The sequence below is a fragment of the Phyllobates terribilis genome, unplaced genomic scaffold (genome assembly GCF_046119375.1).
Source record: "Phyllobates terribilis strain yellow unplaced genomic scaffold, ASM4611937v1 Scaffold_1__5_contigs__length_1240528914, whole genome shotgun sequence".
In the NCBI taxonomy this organism is placed as follows: Eukaryota; Metazoa; Chordata; class Amphibia; order Anura; family Dendrobatidae; genus Phyllobates; species Phyllobates terribilis.
Window position 1 is genome coordinate 274,050,737 of NW_027362761.1, and position 21,440 is coordinate 274,072,176.

General features: G+C 42.0%; 1 protein-coding gene across 1 annotated transcript in view; it reads right to left on the minus strand.

Annotated features, from left to right (window-relative positions):
- The window catches only part of TRPV4 (transient receptor potential cation channel subfamily V member 4), a 207,092-nt gene that overhangs the window by 49,325 nt on the left and 136,327 nt on the right, over window positions 1-21,440 (minus strand). Inside the window, exons 6-7 of the mRNA XM_073672732.1 lie at window positions 9,061-9,359; window positions 2,010-2,189 (exon numbers count right to left, since the gene is read on the minus strand). Coding sequence (XP_073528833.1) covers window positions 2,010-2,189; window positions 9,061-9,359 — 479 coding nt within the window. The remainder of the gene's footprint in view (window positions 1-2,009; window positions 2,190-9,060; window positions 9,360-21,440) is intronic.

Below are 21,440 nucleotides of genomic sequence, written 5' to 3' on the forward strand. Positions count from 1 at the left end.
GACAACGTCCGAGTAAGTCCAGCATTCGATCGGGACCCTACAACGGAGTGTTCCTGAACTACAGACCGTATCCTCTCCTGTCTGTGTGTGCGAATAGGCCGGGTTTCCCTCTGAGCTCCTCTTAGAACAAGGGCACGGGTGGCAGCTCCGCTCCTTACGATACCCGGTGGGATCCTCAGGGCCTACCGGGCTTTCCCGACCAGGACATGGAGTAGCAAGGTCGGGGGCCGGTACCCCTCTTGCAGCCGGATTCCCTCTGAATATATCAGGTAGGCGAGGACAGGTGGCATATACCTCTCCGTCAGCATCCTCCCCGGCATTCATTTGCTGTGGAGCTACACTCCTAAGCTCCGGGCCTTCTTGGTCATGGTCTTTGACCGGGTTGAGACATTCCTCGTCTGCAACCTGCCCCTCGTCCCAAGGCCGGGGTACGAGGGCTGTGTCCCCATCCGATGCAGGCCCACACAGGATCCACGTTCAGGGTGGGAGATCACAGTACCACTCAGTAATTGACAGCACAAAGACCAAAACCAAAGATGGCTTTTTATTAAATATGAAATTTTAAATGTGAGTCCTCCGCCCTCACCCACTAACTGGTTCCCCTAACTCTTGGTTCCCCAGTCTCCCTGTAACCAGGAGGGCAGCACCTAGTGCATTCTAGCCCCCTCTGGTGGAGAAATGTGGTGTTGGCTGCAAAGGTTGGGTCCTGACCATCACACTGTTCTTACCTCAGAGGAGGAACACTACACTCCATTAAAGAAGTGCAGCATCCCTGTGGTGGTCGAACCCTCAGGGGCGCCACACCAGCCCTTCAATTCAGCTGAATATGGGTCTTTGGACGCACATTCAATTGAAATGTATTGCAGGGTAGGGACCATCTCTCTGCACCGCAATACCAATACCAGCCAATCAGAGGTGCGGGCAGTGTATGACGTCAGTGTATGACGTCAATGCCATGCGCTGTCCCGGCTGTGCAGGAGGAAGAAGTCGCTGTTCGCCGAGGGAGCGAAGTCAGCTGAGAAGGATTGTCTTTTTGTGTAAGTGAAGAGCAGCAACATTGGGGACATTTGCTAAGAGAAGGTGACCAGGATGGGGACATTGCTACAACAAGGTGACCAGGATGGGGACATTACTACAACAAGGTGACCAAGATGGGGACATTGCTACAACAAGGTGATCAAGGTGGGGACGTTGCTACAACAAGGTGACCAGGATGGGGACATTACTACAACAAGGTGACCAAGATGGGGACATTGCTACAACAAGGTGACCAAGATGGGGACATTGCTACATGAAGGTGACCAGAATTGGGTCATTGCTACAACAAGGTGACCAAGATGGGACATTGCTACAAGGTGAACAGGATGGGGACATTACTACAACAAAGTGACCAGGGTGGGGTCATTGCTACAACAAAGTGACCAGGATGGGGTCATTGCTACAACAAGGTGACTAGGATGGGGACATTGCTACAACAAGGTGACCAGGATGGGGACATTGCTACAACAAGGTGACCAGGATGGGGTCATTGCTACAACAAGGTGACCAGGATGGGGTCATTGCTACAACAAGGTGACCAGGATGGGGTCATTACTACAAGGTGAACAGCTATAAAATTGTACCATAACACATAGGATGAATGGCATTAAAAAAAAAACTATCAAAAAGTTGTATACGAAAAAAAATGCCATCTCATCCTTCAAGGAATGCGGCCCATCAGATTAAATTTTTTTATATGTGCAGCCATATACCCAGCAGAGTTTGAGACCCCTGCCCTAGAGGCATAATAGCACAATGTGAACAGATCTAACAGCTCTCCACTCCATAGTTGGTCATAGGGCTCCAGGTAACCTTAGTACCTCATTTTAAGTGAGGGTTATCACAATTCAGAAACCAGCTTCGCTATGAATGTATATGCACAGAATGGCTTTTCAATATAGTGTTGCATTGAGATATTGGATTTTCAGAAAACTAACTTAAATAGTCTAATGTTTCAGTTCTGCTCTCACCTCGACCTTGCTATTATACACCAGGATTTCAAGTACTGAGACCTCTTCACCACATGTATCTAAGGATGACAAGTCGTACAGGGACGAGTAAACAGGTCCATAAGCCCAATCCCGGAATTTACGAGACAAGTGCCTGGCTTCTTCATCTTTTATCTCTAGCCGGATAATATGCTGAAAAATCTAAAAACAGAAGAATGTTTACATTTTAGTTATTATTACTACAAATGACAAGATATTGATAGCAACAAAATTTTAAGAACTTAAATACAAAAGACAGATCTTCATGACCTATTTAATGGATGAAGACGAAGATTAACTAGACAAAAGGTTATCTTAAATGCTGTTAATGTCAAACTGCTTAAAAAAATATTGTAAACCTTAGACTTAAACCTCAAGTGATATAAAAATTATATGCATGCACTAAGGAAAAAAAAAAAGTTAATATTGTAGAATGAAGTGTAATTCCCAGCACAAAACACAAGAGAGCAGTATAATCCCAAAGTAAAAACAAAGCGTTGCATTCATTTTATCAGATAGGTAAAACAGAGCATGTACTGTACACACTAGCATGCTAACACGTTGATGAGCCAGATTTTTGAACATTGATCCATAAGAGAATGAAGAAAATGTGAGAGATACGTGTGTGTATGTATTATATATATATACACACACACAGTACAGACCAAAAGTTTGGACACACCTTCTCATTTAAAGATTTTTCTGTATTTTCATGACTATGAAAATTGTACATTCACGCTGAAGGCATCAAAACTATGAATTAACACATGTGGAATTATATACTTAACAAAAAAGTGTGAAACAACTAAAAATATGTCTTATATCCTAGGTTCTTCAAAGTAGCCACCTTTTGCTTTGATGACTGCTTTGCACACTCTTGGCATTCTCTTGATGAGCTTCAAGAGGTAGTCACCGGAAATGGTTTTCACTTCACAGGTGTGCCCTGTCAAGTTTAATAAGTGGGATTTCTTGCCTTGTAAATGGGGTTGGGACCATCAGTTGTGTTGTGCAGAAGTCTGGTGGATACACAGCTGATAGTCCTACTGAATAGACTGTTAGAATTTGTATTATGGCAAGAAAAAAGCAGCTAAGTAAAGAAAAACGAGTGGCCATCATTACTTTAAGAAATGAAGGTCAGTCAGTGCGAAAAATTGGGCAAACTTTGAAAGTGTCCCCAAGTGCAGTTGCAAAAACCAACAAGCGCTACAAAGAAACTGGCTCACATGAGGACCACCCCAGGAAAGGAAGACCAAGAGTCACCTCTGCTTCTGAGGATAAATGTATCCGAGTCACCAGCCTCAGAAATCGCAGGTTAACAGCAGCTCAGATTAGAGACCAGGTCAATGCCACACAGAGTTCTAGCAGCAGACACATCTCTACAATAACTGTTAAGAGGAGACTTTATGCAGCAGGCCTTCATGGTAAAATAGCTGCTAGGAAACCACTGCTAAGGACAGGCAACAAGCAGAAGAGACTTGTTTGGGCTAAAGAACACAAGGAATGGACATTAGACCAGTGGAAAGATGTGCTTTGGTCTGATGAGTCCAAATTTGAGATCTTTGGTTCCAACCACTGTGTCTTTGTGTGACACAGAAAAGGTGAACGGATGGACTCTACATGCCTGGTTCCCACCGTGAAGCATGGAGGAGGAGATGTGATGGTGTGGGGCTGCTTTGCTGGTGACACTGTTGGGGATTTATTCAAAATTGAAGGCATACTGAACCAGCATGGCTACAACAGCATCTTGCAGCGGCATGCTATTCCATCCGGTTGGCGTTTAGTTGGACCATCATTTATTTTTCAACAGGACAATGACCCCAAACACACCTCCAGGCTGTGTAAGGGCTATTTGACCAAGAGGGAGAGTGATGGGGTGCTACGCCAGATGACCTTGCCTCCACAGTCACCAGACCTGAACCTAATCAAGATGGTTTGGGGTGAGCTGGACCGCAGAGTGAAGGCAAAGGGGCCAACAAGTGCTAAGCATCTCTGGGAACTCCTTCAAGATTGTTGGAAGACCATTTCCGGTGACTACCTCTTGAAGCTCATCAAGAGAATGCCAAGAGTGTGCAAAGCAGTCATCAAAGCAAAAGGTGGCTACTTTGAAGAACCTAGGATATAAGACATATTTTTAGTTGTTTCACACTTTTTTGTTAAGTATATAATTCCACATGTGTTAATTCATAGTTTTGATGCCTTCAGCGTGAATGTACAATTTTCATAGTCATGAAAATACAGAAAAATCTTTAAATGAGGTGTGTCCAAACTTTTGGTCTGTACTGATTATATATATATATATACACATACACACACATACATACACATACATATACAGTTAGGTCCATAAATACTTGGACAGAGACAACATTTTTCTAATTTTGGTTCTAGACATTACCACAATGAATTTTAAACAAAACAATTCAGATGCAGTTGAAGTTCAGACTTTCAGCTTTCATTTGAGGGTATCCACATTAAAATTGGATGAAGGGTTTAGGAGTTTCAGCTCCTTAACATGTGCCACCCTGTTTTTAAAGGGACCAAAAGTAATAGGACAATTGACTCCAAGGCTATTTCATGGACAGGTGTGGGCAATCCCTTCATTATGTCATTCTCAATTAAGCAGATAAAAGGCCTGGAGTTGATTTGAGGTGTGGTGCTTGCATTTGGAAGGTTTTGCTGAAAAGTAAACATGCGGTCAAAGGAGCTCTCCATGCAGGTGAAACAAGCCATCCTTAAGCTGCAAAAAACAGAAAAAACCCATCCGAGAAATTGCTACAATATTAGGAGTGGCAAAATCTACAGTTTGGTACATTCTGGGAAAGAAAGAAAGCACTGGTGAACTCATCAATGCAAAAAGACCTGGGCGAACACGGAAGACAACAGTGGTGGATGATCGCAGAATAATCTCCATGGTGAAGAGAAACCCTTTCACGACAGCCAACCAAGTGAACAACACTCTCCAGGAGGTAGGCGTATCAATATCCAAATCTACCATAAAGAGAAGACTGCATGAAAGTAAATACAGAGGGTTCACTGCACAGTGCAAGCCACTCATAAGCATCAAGAAGAAAAAGGCTAGACTGGACTTTGCTAAAAAACATCTAAAAAAGCCAGCACAATTCTGGAAGAACATTCTTTGGACAGATGAAACCAAGATCAACCTCTACCAGAATGATGGAAAGAGAAAAGTATGGCAAAAGCGTGGTACAGCTCATGATCCAAAGCATACCACATCATCTGTAAAACACGGCGGAGGCAGTGTGATGGCTTGAGCATGCATGGCTGCCAGTGGCACTGGGTCACTAGTGTTTATTGATGATGTGACACAGGACAGAAGCAGCCGAATGAATTCTGATGTATTTAGAGCCATACTGTGTGCTCAGATCCAGCCAAATGCAGCCAAACTGTCGTTTCATACTACAGATGGACAATGACCCAAAACATAAAGCCAAAGCAACCCAGGAGTTTAATAAAGCAAAGAAGTGGAATATTCTTGAATGGCCAAGTCAGTCACCTGATCTCAACCCAGTTGAGCATGCATTTCACTTGTTAAAGACTAAACTTCATACAGAAAGGCCCACAAACAAACAGCAACTGAAAACCACCGCAGTGAAGGCCTGCAGAGCATCAAAAAGGAGGAAACACAGCGTCTGGTGATGTCCATGAGTTCAAGACTTCAGGCAGTCATTGCCAACAAAGGGTTTTCAACCAAGTACTAGAAATGAACATTTTATTTACAATTATTTAATCTGTCCAATTACTTTTGGTCCCTTTAAAAACAGGGTGGCACATGTTAAGGAGCAGAAACTCCTAAACCCTTCATCCAATTTTAATGTGGATACCCTCAAATGAAAGCTGAAAGTCTGAACTTCAACTGCATCTGAATTGTTTTGTTTAAAATTCATTGTGGTAATGTCTAGAACCAAAATTAGAAAAATGTTGTCTCTGTCCAAATATATATGGACCTAACTGTATACATATACACACATACACACTGTATAATATATAAAAATAAATAACACACACACACATATATAAACACACACAGACAGTGGTATGAAAAACTGTTTGCCCCCTTCCTGATTTCTTATTCTTTTGCATGTTTGTCACATTTAAATGTTTTAGATCACAAAACAAAAAGATAACACAAGTCAACACAAAATGCAGTTTTTAAATGAAGGTCTTTATTATTATTAAGAAGGTCTTTATTATTAAGGGAAAAAGAAATCCAAACCTACAGGGACCTGTGTGAAAAAGTGATTGCCCCCTAAACCCAATAACTGGTTGGGCCACCCTTAGCAGCAACAACTGCAATCAAGTGTTTGCGATAACTGGCAATGAGACTTTTACAATGCTCTGGAGAATTTTTGGTTCACTCATCTTTGCAAAATTGTTGTAATACGGCCACATTGGAGGGTTTCCGAGCATGAACCGCCTTTTTAAGGGCAGCATGGTGGCTCAGTGGTAAGCACTGCAGCCTTGCAGCGCTGGGGTGCTGGGTTCAAATCCCACCAAGGACAACATCTGCAAGGAGTTTGTATGTTCTCCCCGTGTTTGCGTGGGTTTCCTCCAGGTTCTCCGGTTTCCTCCCACACTCCAAAGACATACTGATAGGGAATGTAGATTGTGAGCCCCAATGGGGAGAGTGATGATAATGTATGTAAAGCGCTGCGGAATATGTTAGCGGTATATGAAAAAAAATATATATTATTATTATTTAATGTCATACCACAGCATTTCAATCGGATTAAGGTCAGGACTTTGACTAGGTCACTCCAGGGTCTTAATTTTGTTTTTCTTAAGCCATTCAGAGGTGAACTTGCTGGTGTGTTTTGGATCATTGTCCTGCTGCATAACCCAAGTGCACTTTAGCCTGAGGTAACGAACAGATGGCCGGACATTCACCTTCAGGATTTTTTGTTAGACAGCAGAATTCATGGTTCCAATTACCACAGCAAGTCTTCCAGGTCCTGAAACAGCAAAACAGCCCCAGACCATCACACTACCACCACCATATTATACTGTTGGTATGATGTTCCTTTTCTGAAATGCTGTGTTACTTGTACGCAAGATGTAATTGGACATACATCTTCCAAAAAGTTAAACTTTTGTCTCGTCAGTCCACAGAGTATTATCCCAAAACTGTTGGCGATCATCAAGATGTTTTCTGGCAAAACTGAGATGAGCCTTTATGTTCTTTTTGCTTAGCAGTGGTTTTCGTCTTGGAACTTTGCCATGCATGCCATTTTTGCTCAGTCTCTTTCCTATGGTGGAGTCATGAACACTGACCTTAACTGATGCAAGTGAGGCCTGCAGTTCTTTGGATGTTGTTGTGGGATCTTTTGTGACCTCTTGGATGAGTCGTCACTGCGCTCTTAGGGTAATTTTGGTCAGCCAGCCACTCCTGAGAAGGTTCACCACTTATGGATAATGGCTCTCACTGTGGTTCGCTGGAGTCCCAAAGCTTTAGAAATGGCTTTATACCCTTTTCCAGACTGATAGATCTCAATTACTTTGTTTCTCATTTGTTCCTGAATTTCTTTGGATCGCAGCATGATGTCTAGCTTTTGAGGATCTTTTGCTCTACTTCACTTTGTCAGGCAGGTCCTATTAAAGTGATTTCTTGATTGAGAACAGGCGTGGCAGTAATCAGGCCTTTGTGTGGCTAGGGAAATTGCCTCAGCTTCCCAAAGATGTGATAAACCACACTAAAATTATGTTTTAAGGTGGGGGGTAATCACTTTTTCACACAGGGTCCTGTAGGTTTGGATTTCTTTTTCCCTTAAAGGGAATCTGTCACCACTTTGGAGTTATCAGACCTCTACTATGGCCATACAGGGTATAGAAAAGTAAATCTATACATACCTGTATGGCCCATAGTAGAGGTTTGATTTCAGAGAAAAGCGCTTTAATCTATTCTATTTTGTACAGGCTTGCGGTCGGGGGACCACAAGCAATCCCCGCCTATGTGCTTATTATTCCCCCAAATCCCCGCCTATATGCTTAATTATCATATTCCCCCCTCCCCTGCACATCACAGGGCCCTGTGACAGGCCCTGTGACGTGCACTTTGCTTCATCCCGACCCCCGACTGTCTGCCTGTGCACTGCGCTGCAGGTTTCTATTGCGCAGGTGCCGGGAAGTGAAAATGACTCCCCGATGCCTGCACAATAGAAACCTGCGGAGCAGTGCACAGGCAGACGGTCGGGGGTCGGGATGAAGCAAAGCACTCTCTATGTGAGCGGCGCTTTGCGCATGCCCGGGAAGTCAGGGAGCACAGTGCACGTCACAGGGCCTGTCACAGGGCCCTGTTACGTGCAGGGAAGGGGGGAATATGATAATTAAGCATATAGGCGGGGATTTGGGGGAATAATAAGCACATAGGCGGAGATTGCTTGGCGTCCCCCGGACCTCAAGTCTGTACAAAATAGAATTGATTAAAGTGCTTTTCTCTGCAATCAAACCTCTACTATGGGCCATACAGGTATGTATAGATTTACTTTTCTATATGCTGTATGCCCATAGTAGAGGTCTGATAACTCCAAAGTGGTGACAGATTCCCTTTAATAAAAAAAGATCTTCATTTAAAAACTGTATTTTGTGTTTACTTGTGTTATCTTTGTCTAATATTTAAATTTGTTTTGTGATCTGAAACATTTAAGTGTGACAAACATGTAAAATAATAAGAAATCAGGAAGGGGGCAAACGCTTTTTCACACCAATGTACACACAGACAAATGTGTATGTATATTATATATATATATATATATATATATATATATATATATATATATATATATATATATATATATATATATATACATATACATACATATATACACACACACACACACACACACACACACACACACACACACACACACAATACATACAAGTACTACATGGCAACATGCAGTGGCGCAGCATGGAGCTGAACCTTATACTGCAAGAATATTAAAATATCATTAAACGTTAAGACACAACTTTTTTTTTTAGAAATTATGTAAAACAAAATAAAATGTTAAACACTCACCCCTATTTTACCTATTTTTGCTGCCATCATAAGGGGAGACATGCCATCATTGTTCATTATAGCCTCTAGGCTACAGTCAGGATAAAGTTTGGCACACTTTATGACCAGAAGATCATACATTTTTGTAACAAATTTAGTATTCTCCCTTGTATTATCTGCGATGGCAACCAAAGCGTGTAGGACAGTATTGCCCCTTGAGTCTTGACGGCGCATATCGGCTTTCTTATGAGCATTCTCTGTCAGGTAGTGCACAATGTCAGGCTGATTGGTGCAAGCAGCGAGAGATAATGGGAGTTCACCTAGGATAGTAAGGAGACCATGTCATTTTTATATTGCGCCCTAACACACAAATTTTAATTTTATTATATCTTCACACATGTAGTTTTTACTGAGTCCTAGTGTCCATGAGGAAATCAGATTCCTAGAAAATGGAAAAGTCAGTCTTTTCACTGGATAGTCTACTTTATCAATGAGCAGATTCCACTTCACACTGCCTTCTACCAGCAAAGATAATACTATCTAAACCACCAAAAATATTTTGTTAACCCCTTAAAGGGAACCTGGCACCAGAAAAAAATGCTATTAATCTGCAGACATGGGGTGCAAGTTAATAGCATTAACCTGTTCTGCACACACACTTAGCCACACATTGCGGGGAGAAATTTAATTTCATTTCCCTTGGCAGCGCCGGCGCTAGTTCAGTTAGCCCTCACAGCAGCGGCTGTCACCGCACCCCCAGCACTGACTGACACTGGCTCTGCATTGGGGTGAAGGTGAAGCTCATATCCAATACTGAACAATTCAGAATGTTTTGATACATTTTGTTTCCATTTTTTCATGTTACCATGTCTATCTTATTTGTGATTTTCATAATTGTTATTGCAATTTCAACGTTGAGTAGTGTATTTTAAAGAGGTCCTTTTGTAGGCAGAAGTAATTATCGTCTATTTCTATCTTAAAGGGGTTCATCAAGAGTACAATAAAATAGCCTCAGTCAAGTAATTTAATGGACAGCCCATCCTAGTCACATGTCAGGATGGGCTGCAGAATGAAGAAACAATTGACAGAGGAGTTGCATCATAAGTAGAGATGGGAGAACCCCTGGATGTTCAGGTTCAACATGTCTGCCGAAAAGCTATTAAAAGTTCAGGCTCGGGTTCCAGAACAGTACCTGAACCCAAACCCAGACCCCATTCATATGAATGGGGGACCCAAACATCCCTGGTTTCCCGCACGGTCACGCACATGACAGCGCGGGAAATAGGGGCTCTGATCGGTGGTAACAGTTTCAGTCAGTCACAGCACTGTGGGATCACGCTATCAGACGTTAGCGTGATCCCGCAGCTGTCACTGTGACCTACGGTAAAAAACTTCCATGGGTCACAGGCGCCGGCTCATGAGACTACTACTCCCATCAGCCGACGCCTGCTGTCACTGTTAACAGCGAGAGCAGGCGCCGCTAGATGGGAGAAGTAGTCTCATCAGTCGGCGCCTGTGCTCAAAGTAAAAAAAAGTTTAAATTAATAAATAAATATTAAAATAAAAATAAAAAGCACAGTTATACTCACCTACACCTAATCCCCGATGCCCATGTCACCTGTAAAAAATCAAAAATAATAAACCACCATAACCCTCACGTATCCGCTGTAACCCCAGCAATCCAGATTGTCCCATGGTGATCAGATCATTTATAAAACAGTCACATCAGGAGATGTGACTGCTCTATCCGGCAGCCGGCAATACACTGACAGGAGACTGATCACTCCTGCCACAGTGTATAGCGCTCAGCTGCCGTGAGAGAGGTAACACGAGTTCATCAGCTAATGAACTCCGGTGATCTCACTTAGTGCACCACCGCTGCGTGAGAATTTTCTCACGCAGCGGTGGTGCACTAAGTGAGATGACCGGAGTTCATCAGCTGATGAACTCGTGTGACCTCTCTCACTGTAGCTCAGCGCTATGTACTGACACAGGAGTGATTACACTCCTGTATCAGAGTCAGCCTGCTTTCATGTAGAGCAGTCAGTGACTGCTGATTTGACTGCTCTACAAATGATCCAGTCGCCATGGGACACTGAATTATTTCATCATGTCGCACAGTTGAGGGATATGGTTATTTTTTATTTTTGTGGTTTTGTAGGGGTCAATGGCTTCAGGGCATTAGGCGAGTATACTGTGCTTTTTATTTTTAAATAAATAATTAAAACAGTGTGGACTTTCATTTCAAATAAAGGATTTTTTTCAAGCCGTGTGTTTATTTGCAAACTTTTACTATGGGGTTAGTAATAGGGGTGTCTTATAGATGCCTCTTCATTACTAACCTGGGCTTCATGTCAGCTGCCAATACAAAGCTGACATGAACTCCAACCCTATTACCCCACTTGCCACTGCATCAGGGCAAGTGGGAAGAGCGATGCTAAGCGCCAGCTTGGGCGCATCTTATTGATGCCCCATTTCTGGGGTGGCTGAGAGCTGATGTTATTAGCCTCAGAAGGGGCCAGTATCCATGGCCCCTTCCCTGGCTATTAATATCAGCCAACAGCTGTCTGTTTAGATTTTGCTGGTTAGATTTTATAGGGAGACCCTACGTCAATTTTTTTCTTGGGTCCCCCTGTAATCTAGCCAGAAAACACTAAGCAAACAGTTGTGGGCTGTTATTAATAGCTAGGGAATATCTTTGGCTAATGGCCCGTTTCCCTGGCTAGTAATATTAGCCCCCAGTGGTTGGCTTTCCCTCTGCTGGTTATGAAAATTACGCGGGAGCCCACGCAGTTTTTTTCATCAATTTTTTTTATTTATTAACAAGTACAGTATAATACAAAGGAAAAAAGACAAGCAAACTAGTCTCACCATTAGATGCCGGTGTGAAATCCTTTAATGCAGAATCGACATTCAGACACAGCGGTTGGCTAGGGGATGAGGGGTGGAAAGTGGACGATGGCTGTATCGGCAACTGACTGAACTTCTACGGGTTCAAACTGTTTTCTTGTCTTTTTTCCTTTGGATTTACACATGTTATAGGACTATACACAGCACAACCTATCATAGATTGCCGAGGGCTGAGTAATCCAATATAAGGGACAATTGACTTTAAAGTTTTTCATTGGATCTGATGCCGTTTAGTTTCGTCTTTATATTGTTCAGCAACAGTATAATACACACCGAAGGTAACCTTAGTTCACAGCCTCCAGGAGTTCCAGAAGCTAGAAACTCCAATGAACTTTAAATGTCCCTCAAAGTTTCCCATGTGTTTTCCGGGCCTCGCAGCTGCCAGGAGACCCAGTGGCTTTGAACTCTGGTAATTTGAAAGGTGCTAGACTGTTGAATGCTGGAGTGCCGAGTGTCGGGTACTAAGTGCAGTTCACATAATTTTCGCCTGGTCTCCCTGAGATCAGCGCGACCAGGCAACAATGATTGGCGTTGTAGTCAGCACACACAATGTACATTAGGTGTAAAATAAAGAATTAAAAAAAAAAAAAACAGCGTGGGCTCCCGTGTAATTTTCATAACCAGCAGAGGGAAAGTCGACTACTGGGGTCTGATATTACTAGCCAGGGAAGGGGCCATCAGCCCAAAATGTTCCCTAGTTATTATTAACAGCTCACAATTGTTTGATTAGCCTTTACTGGCTAGATTACAGGGGGACCCCAGAAAAAAAATTGACGTGGGGTCCCCTTATAAATTCTAACCAGAAAAAGCTAAACAGACAGCTGTGAGCTGATATTATTATCCGGGAAAGGTGCCTTGGATGCTGGCCCCCTCTGAGGTGAATAATATCAGCCCTCAGCAGCCCCAGAAATGGCGCATCAATAAGATGTGCCAATTCTGGCACTTAGCCTCGTTCTTCCCACTTGCCCTAATGTGGTGGCAAGTGGGGTAATAGGGTTGGGGTTAATATCATCCTTGTATTGGCAGCTGACATAAAGCTCAGGTTAGTAATGGAGAGGTGTCTACAAAACATCCCCATTACTAACCCCATAGTAAAATTTGTTAAGTAAAGACCCTTCGCTGGCTATTAATATCAGCTCACAGCTGTCTGTTTAGCCTGTAGGTGAGTATAACTGTGATTTTTATTTTTATTTCAATATTTATTATTAATTTAAAAAAATATATATATTTTTTTTACTTTGCGCACAGGCGCCGGCTGATGAGAGACTACTTCTGTTAACAGTGACAGCAGGTGTCGGCTGATGGGAGTAGTAGTCTAATCAGCCGGCGCCTGTGACCCGTGGTAAGCTTTTTACCGCGGGTCACAGTGACAGCTGCGGGACACGCTGACATCTGACAGCGTGATCCTGCAGCGCTCTGTCCGGTGGTAACATAGGGTTACCGCCTAACAGAGACCCCGTTTCACACGCTGTCAAGCAGATTATAGCGCGGGGGACACCCGAACCCAAACAGTAACACCCGAACAGTAATACGGATTTCCTGAGGAAGTCCATGTTTGGGGCCCGTGCCCGAACACTAGAAGACAGGAGAAGAAATAAATCTTCTCATTGGTTGACTGAGCATGGACTGAGGATAGAGAAAAAAATCATTTGTGCTCAGTCAGCCAATAAGATTTATTTCTTCTTTTGTCACAGTTTAGAATATACAGCTCCTCTGTCAGTTGAGACAGGTCTTATATTCACTCCTGAAAAAAAATTAAAAGGATCATTTTCACATCAAGGAAAAACCCCAAGTCAATTAAACTTCAGGGATATCAATCTGCCCAGTTAGAATGCATAAGTGATTGTGAATCAATTTCACCTGGTATTGTGCAAATTAAAAAAAAAACACAGGTGTGTTGGTGAGGCCACAGCAGGACAACTCCCAAAATACAATGGCTTTACAGGTGGTGGCCACAGACAATTACTCTTTTCTTATTCCTCCTGACTGAAATCTTCTTTACCTTCAGCCCATTCAGGTCATCATCCTGGAGAAGCTAGACTACCTGTGTAGAGTCATACATGCTGTCTCAAGAACATTTGCTCAATCTCCGAGCACAGTCTCAAGTGCATGGAGAAGATACAACAATATGGGCCATTACACAAGGAGAGGCGGACATGACCATGGAGGGGCATCAACTCAGCAGCAGTACCAATATCTGCTCATTTGTGCAAGAAAGAATAGGAGAACCACTGACCGGACCCTACAAAATTACCTCCAGCAGGCTACTGGTTTGCACATTTCTGACCAAACTGTTAGACACAGACTACATGAGTATTGCAAGAGGGCACCACGCCCAGTAATAGGAATTGTGCTCCTATGCCAACACTTCAGAGCTCAGTTGTCTTTTGCCAGAAAACACCAGAATTGGCAGGTGCACCATCAGAGCCTATTCTCTTCGCAAATGAAAGCAGGTTCACACTAAACACGTGTCAGATATGATAAAGTCTGCAGACTCCGTGGTGAAGGTTATGCTGTCTGCAACATAATCCAGCATTACTGGTTTAGCGGTGGATCATTGATGGTCTGGGGATATTCTTGAAGGGTCACATAAATCTCCATCGTGAATGCCTTTTTCAGACCTCAACCCAATTGAGAACATCTGGGACATTATGCATCATTGCATTCAACGGCAAAAAAAACCACCACAGACAACATTCAAAGGTAATGGCAAAATATTGATAGAAACCAAAGATTTTTATTTTCAGTAATTTAAAATGAGGACAATTGTACAGAACCATAAGTGAAATTGAGAAATTAAACAATTTACTGTGACCCATAAAATGTAACATATGAGCTTCTAAAGTCAGATGTATGTAATACTATATTCTTGCTGCTCAGGTGTCACCACCCTGCTGCTGTGGTAACGCTGCAAAAAGCCTCACACCCCACCTGCCCTGGGGACAGAACTCAGGTGCCTGAAATGACAGATCAGTTTCAGGTCTGTCTCATTAGAACAGATTGTTTGCATAATATTTTCACAATGTTCGGGCAAATGTGTATCCTGCTGCAGGACAATTATTACAGTACGTACCTTGAGTTATGATTCAAAGACACTTTCACATTATGGGTACAAAGTTAGGGCTGTAGACTATTGGAAATACATATTGTGCATTACTGTATGTATTACTGTCTTCTGGAACATCACATGTATGCTAAGGCTCCTTATATTTTGTAGACTATTTAATAAAAGAAACAAATGCTAAATAGTATCAGGTGACAGTCTTCTTTGATATATATATATATATATATATCAGTACAGACCAAAAGTTTGGACACACCTTCTCATTTAAAGATTTTTCTGTATTTTCATGACCATGAAAATTGTACATTCACACTGAAGGCATCAAAACTATGAATTAACACATGTGGAATTATATACTTAACAAAAAAGTGTGAAACAACAGAAAATATGTCTTATATTCTAGGTTCTTCAAATTAGCCACCTTTTGCTTTGAGGACTGCTTTGCACACTCTTGGCATTCTCTTGATGAGCTTCAAGTGGTAGTCACCGGAAATGGTTTTCACTTCACAGGTGTGCCCTGTCAGGTTTAATAAGTGGGATTTCTTGCCTTGTAAATGGGGTTGGGACCATCAGTTGTGTGGTGCAGAAGTCTGGTGGATACACAGCTGATAGTCCTACTGAATAGACTGTCAGAATTTGTATTATGGCAAGAAAAAAGCAGCTAAGTAAAGAAAAATGAGTGGCCATCATTACTTTAAGAAATGAAGGTCAGTCAGTCTGAAAAATTGGGCAAACTTTGAAAGTGTCCCCAAGTGCAGTTGCAAAAACCATCAAGCGCTACAAAGAAACTGGCTCACATGAGGAAAGGAAGACCAAGAGTCACCTCTGCTTCTGAGGATAAGTTTATCCGAGTCACCAGCCTCAGAAATTGCAGGTTAACAGCAGCTCAGATAAAAGACCAGGTCAATTCCACACAGAGTTCTAGCAGCAGACACATCTCTTCAACAACTGTTAAGAGGAGACTTTGTGCAGCAGGCCTTCATGGTAAAATAGCTGCTAGGAAACCACTGCTAAGGACAGGCAACAAGCAGAAGAGACTTGTTTGGGCTAAAGAACACAAGGAATGGACATTAGACCAGTGGAAATCTGTGCTTTGGTCTGATGAGTCCAAATTTGAGATCTTTGGTTCCAACCACGGTGTCTTTGTGCGACGCAGAAAAGGTGAACGGATGGACTCTACATGCCTGGTTCCCACCGTGAAGCATGGAGGAGGAGGTGTGATGGTGTGGGGGTGCTTTGCTGGTGACACTGTTGGGGATTTATTCAAAATTGAAGGCATACTGAACCAGCATGGCTACTACAGTATCTTGCAGCTGCATGCTATTCCATCCGGTTTGCGTTTAGTTGGACCATCATTTATTTTTCAACAGGACAATGACCCCAAACACACCTCCAGGCTGTGTAAGGGCTATTTAACCAAGGGGGAGAGTGATGGGGTGCTACGCCAGATGACCTGGTCTCCAGTGTCACCAGACCTGAACCCAATCGAGATGGTTTGGGGTGAGCTGGACCGCAGAGTGAAGGCAAAAGGGCCAACAAGTGCTAAGCATCTCTGGGAACTCCTTCAAGATTGTTGGAAGACCATTTCCGGTGACTACCTCTTTCGAAGCTCATCAAGAGAATGCCAAAAGTGTGCAAAGCAGTCATCAAAGCAAAAGGTGGCTACTTTGAAGAACCTAGAATATAAGACATACTTTCAGTTTGTTTCACACTTTTTTGTTAAGTATATAATTCCACATGTGTTAATTCATAGTTTTGATGCCTTCAGTGTGAATGTACAATTTTCATAGTCATGAAAATAAAGAAAAATCTTTAAATGAGAAGGTGTGTCCAAACTTTTGGTCTGTACTATATATATATATATATATATATATATATATATATATATATATATACACGCACATACATGTATATACATACACATTATATTCACACACGCACATCGTATGATGTGGCATAGTTTCCCATTACATTATTTCCATTATTATTTTTTACTATAAAATGCAATTAATTTCCAGGTGCCATATATATGAAATCAAAATGGATCTAAAGTGTACAGTCATGGCCAAAAGTATTGAGAATGAGACACATAGTAATTTTTCCAAAGTTTACTGCTTCATTTTTTGTAATGGCAATTTGCATATGCTCCTGAATGTCAAAGAGTGATCAGCTTAACAGCAATTACTGTACTTGCATAGTCAATATTTGCCCAGAAAATGAACTTTAACCCCCAAAACACATTTTAACATCATTGCAGTCCTGCCTTAAAAGGAGCAGCTAACATCGTTTTAGTGATTGATCCATTAACACAGGTGTGGGTGTTGATGAGGACAGGGCTGGCGATCAATCAGTCATGATTAAGTAAGAATGACATCACTGGACACTTTAAAAGGAGGCTGGTTCTTGGTATCATTGTTTCTCTTCAGTTAACCATGGTTATCTCTAAAGAAACACGTGCAGCCATCATTGCACTGCACAAAAATGGCCTAACAGGGAAGAGTATCGCAGCTACAAAGATTGCACCTCAGTCAACAAGCTATCGCATCATCAAGAACTTCAAGGAGAGAGCTTCCATTGTTGTCAAAAAGGCTCCAGGGCGCCCAAGAAAGACCAGCAAGCGCCAGGACCGTATCTTAAAACTGTTTCAGCTGCGGGATCGGACTACCAGCAGTGCCGAGCTTGCTCAGGAATGGCAGCAGGCTGGTGTGAGTGCTTCTGCACACACTGTGAGGCGGAGACTCTTTGAGCAAGGGCTGGTTTCAAGGAGGGCAGCAAAGAAGCCACTTGTCTCCAGAAAAAACATCAGGGACCGACTGATATTCTTCAAAAGGTACAGGGAGTGGACTGCTGAGGACTGGGGCAAAGTCATTTTCTCTGATGAATCCCCTTTTCGATTGTTTGGGACATCTGGAAAACAGCTTATTCGGAGAAGAAGAGGTGAGCGCTACCACCAGTCTTGTCTCATGCCAACTGTAAAGCATCCTGAAACCATTCATATGTGGGGTTGCTTCTCAGCCAAGGGAATCGGCTCACTCACAGTCTTGCCTAAAATCACAGCCATGAATAAAGAATGGTACCAGAATGTCCTCCAAGAGCAACTTCTCCAAACCGTCCAAGAGCAGTTTGGCGCCCAACAATGCCTTTTCCAGCATGATGGAGCACCTTGCCATAAAGCAAAGGTGATAACTAAATGGCTCATGGAACAAAACATAGAGATTTTGGGTCCATGGCCTGGAAACTCCCCAGATCTTAATCCCATTGAGAACTTGTGGTCAATCATCAAGAGACGGGTGGGTGGACAAACAAAAACCAACAAATTCTGGCAAAATGCAAGCATTGATTATGCAAGAATGGACTGCTATCAGTCAGGATTTGGTCCAAAAGTTGATTGAGAGCATGCCAGGGAGAATTACAGAGGTCTTGAAGAAGAAGGGGCAACACTGCAAATATTGACTTGCTTCATTAACTCATTCTAACTGTCAATATAACCTATTGGTACTCATAATATGATTGCAATTATATTTCTGTATGTGATATAAACATCAGACAAACACTAATAAAAACCAGAGGCCAGCAGATCATGTGAAAATATAATTTTGGTGTCATTCTCAAAACTTTTGGCCATGACTGTAATACACAAAAAGCTTTGACGTGTCAGATATGTCAGAAGTTTTGATTGATGGGGACCTAGTTGCAGAAACCCCCTCCGATCGCCAAAACAGAGGAGCAGAAGCGCTCCGCCCATGGGCTCCACAGACTTTGTAATTTTATGCAACAAAGACCTGTTCACACAAAGCCACTGTGTTTAGATCTGAACAGTTACAATGCCTTTTTAATGTTAAGTATACTGTGTAAAGGTACAAAGCAAATAAAGATAAAATACTGCTCAATATTAGTGAGCTAATCATAAAGACAATTATTTCACAGATTTCCTAGACATGCATCATAGGTTATAGGGCTATGATTTGTGTAAGTAAATAATATTAAAAATTGGAAATATTTTGCAATTGAGGAATCTTAAATATTTTTTTTTGCAAACCGGAGCCATGGACAGCATGACAGAGCCTGGCTGCGCGATTGTAGCCAGGTATGTTTTACTCTGAAAACCTGTGGTGTTTCTTAGAAAACAGTTTGAAAGGCTATAGCTAGAGACCCTATTAGTCCATCGACCTCCCTGCTCCACTCCAGTTGATTGACATGTCTCTCCAACATGTGTACATAGGGAACATAGGGACACATGTACGTGTGTACATAGGGAAAGACCTGTAAATCATCTGGAGCAGGGCAAGGAGAAGTCAGCCAGGGACGTCATTGGACTAATCAGGTTTCTCCCTGTAGTCCCCGGCCAGCTTTTCAAACGAGGTTTTCTCTGAAATGCCGCAGCGTTTCAGATTAAAATCTACCTGGGTGAAATTGGGCAGCATGAGTCTAATGACAAAGTTCCCTTTAATGGGTTGCATTTCCATGGATGAGCCAAGTTCACAATACTAAAAGTTGCTTACTAATTAATTAATAGAAGGATTCCAAAACAAGGGACCCTCTATTGACCAATGAGCCTTTTACCAGGGGATTATCCAAACCCCTTTCCTACAACTATGAGTGGATTCACAATGTGGAGGTTCGGTTTATACTAAATGCCATCAACATCTGAAAATACATTAGTTGATTAATTCAACCTGTGTAAATGGGCCTTTACAGGTTTTACCTGAAAATTATTTATATTTTTTAGTCAAATATATAGTTAATCAGAGTTATTCAACAAATAGGTTGACTTAGGAATTCATAGTCTACTAGAGAAGGAAATGGCTTGAAAAAAAAAAAACTTTAAATTAAATTACATCTTATTTACTACAATAAAAGTAAAAAAATTATTCCTTTACAATTAACGATTTTACAGTCCATGTGTTAATGTATTCAAATACAGATGATACACTTGGCACTAAGATATTCTTAACTTATTTACATTTTAACAGATGATTTACAAGTCTTTCCCTATGTACACACGTACAGTACATGTGTCCCTATGTACACTGACAGCATTCACTTTCCTTCTCACTGCAATCAGTTCTGATGAAGGTCTAAATAGACTGAAACGTTAATTTGTGGATTGCCAAAAAATTTATCACAGAAGAATATCTATCTGAGTACCAATTGTATTATCTGTAATGGACTACAGGTTGGAACCCTACTAGGGCACCGGAATTGCTCACCCGGAGTGCCGTATACTTCTTCCTTGTCAATGTATTCAAATGTCAGAGTGTGCAGATGTTTCCAGGGCCGGGACAAAGTATTGTGGTGCCCTAGGCAGATGAAGCCAATGGCGGCACCCACCCCAAAGCAAAGGTATGGGTCAGAGACTAAGGTAACAAGACCCCCAATGCACCTCCCCCTCCACCTCCGATGGGTTAGGTAGCAAACTCGGGTGGTTCTGGTGACGTATTATGGTACTGGCGACAAATTCATATAGTGATGGTTGCTGTATTCATGTGGGGATTATGATTCTGGTGATATATTCATCACCAGAACCATCATCAGTACATGAATATGAAGCCAAAATGATCATCAGAACATAATTAGAGCACCAGAGTCATCAGTAGTACATGAATATGGCACCAAAAATATTAGCAGTAAATAAATACTTCACCAGGACCACTATCAGTACATGAATACATCACCAGAACCACCGTCAGCACATGAATACATCAGAATCACCATTAGTACATAAATGCAATACCAGATCCACCATCAGTACATGAATACATCAACAGACCCACCATCAGTACATGAATATGTCACCAGAACCACCATCAGCACATGAATACGTCACTAGAACCAAAAGCACTTGAATACAGGAACCAAGTTTAGTACAAGGATCAATTGTAATATCAAGTAGCCACATAAACAACAATAAAAGTTGGCATGAATCTAGAACCCCACAACTCCCATTATGTCCTTAACAATGGTAAGGTGATACTGGGAGTTGCTATCAACAGCCATTATCAGACTCCGGACCATACAGGAACCACAGTACTGATGAGAATTAGTCAGTATCACAAATAACCAATTTACATCCAGGTACCTTATAGATGACATCTACCCTGGAGCCGTCTCTTTCTTTTCATCTCCATCTTGTCTAGATGCCATAATGACTTTTCACATCCACAGCTAGTCTCAGCAGACCTGCCTCTTTTTTGGTCTTTTGCCACACATCCCCACACAGTGACCTTAAAAATACAAGTGTTATTAAAATGCCCTCTGCATAAAAAGATTTGTTCACATTATGCCCTACAGTGGGTACGGAAAGTATTCAGACTCCTTTAAATTTTTGACTCTTTGTTTCATTGCAGCCATTTGGTAAATTCTAAAAAGTTCATTTTTTTCTCATTAAAGTACACTCTGCACCCCATCTTGACTGAAAAAAACAGAA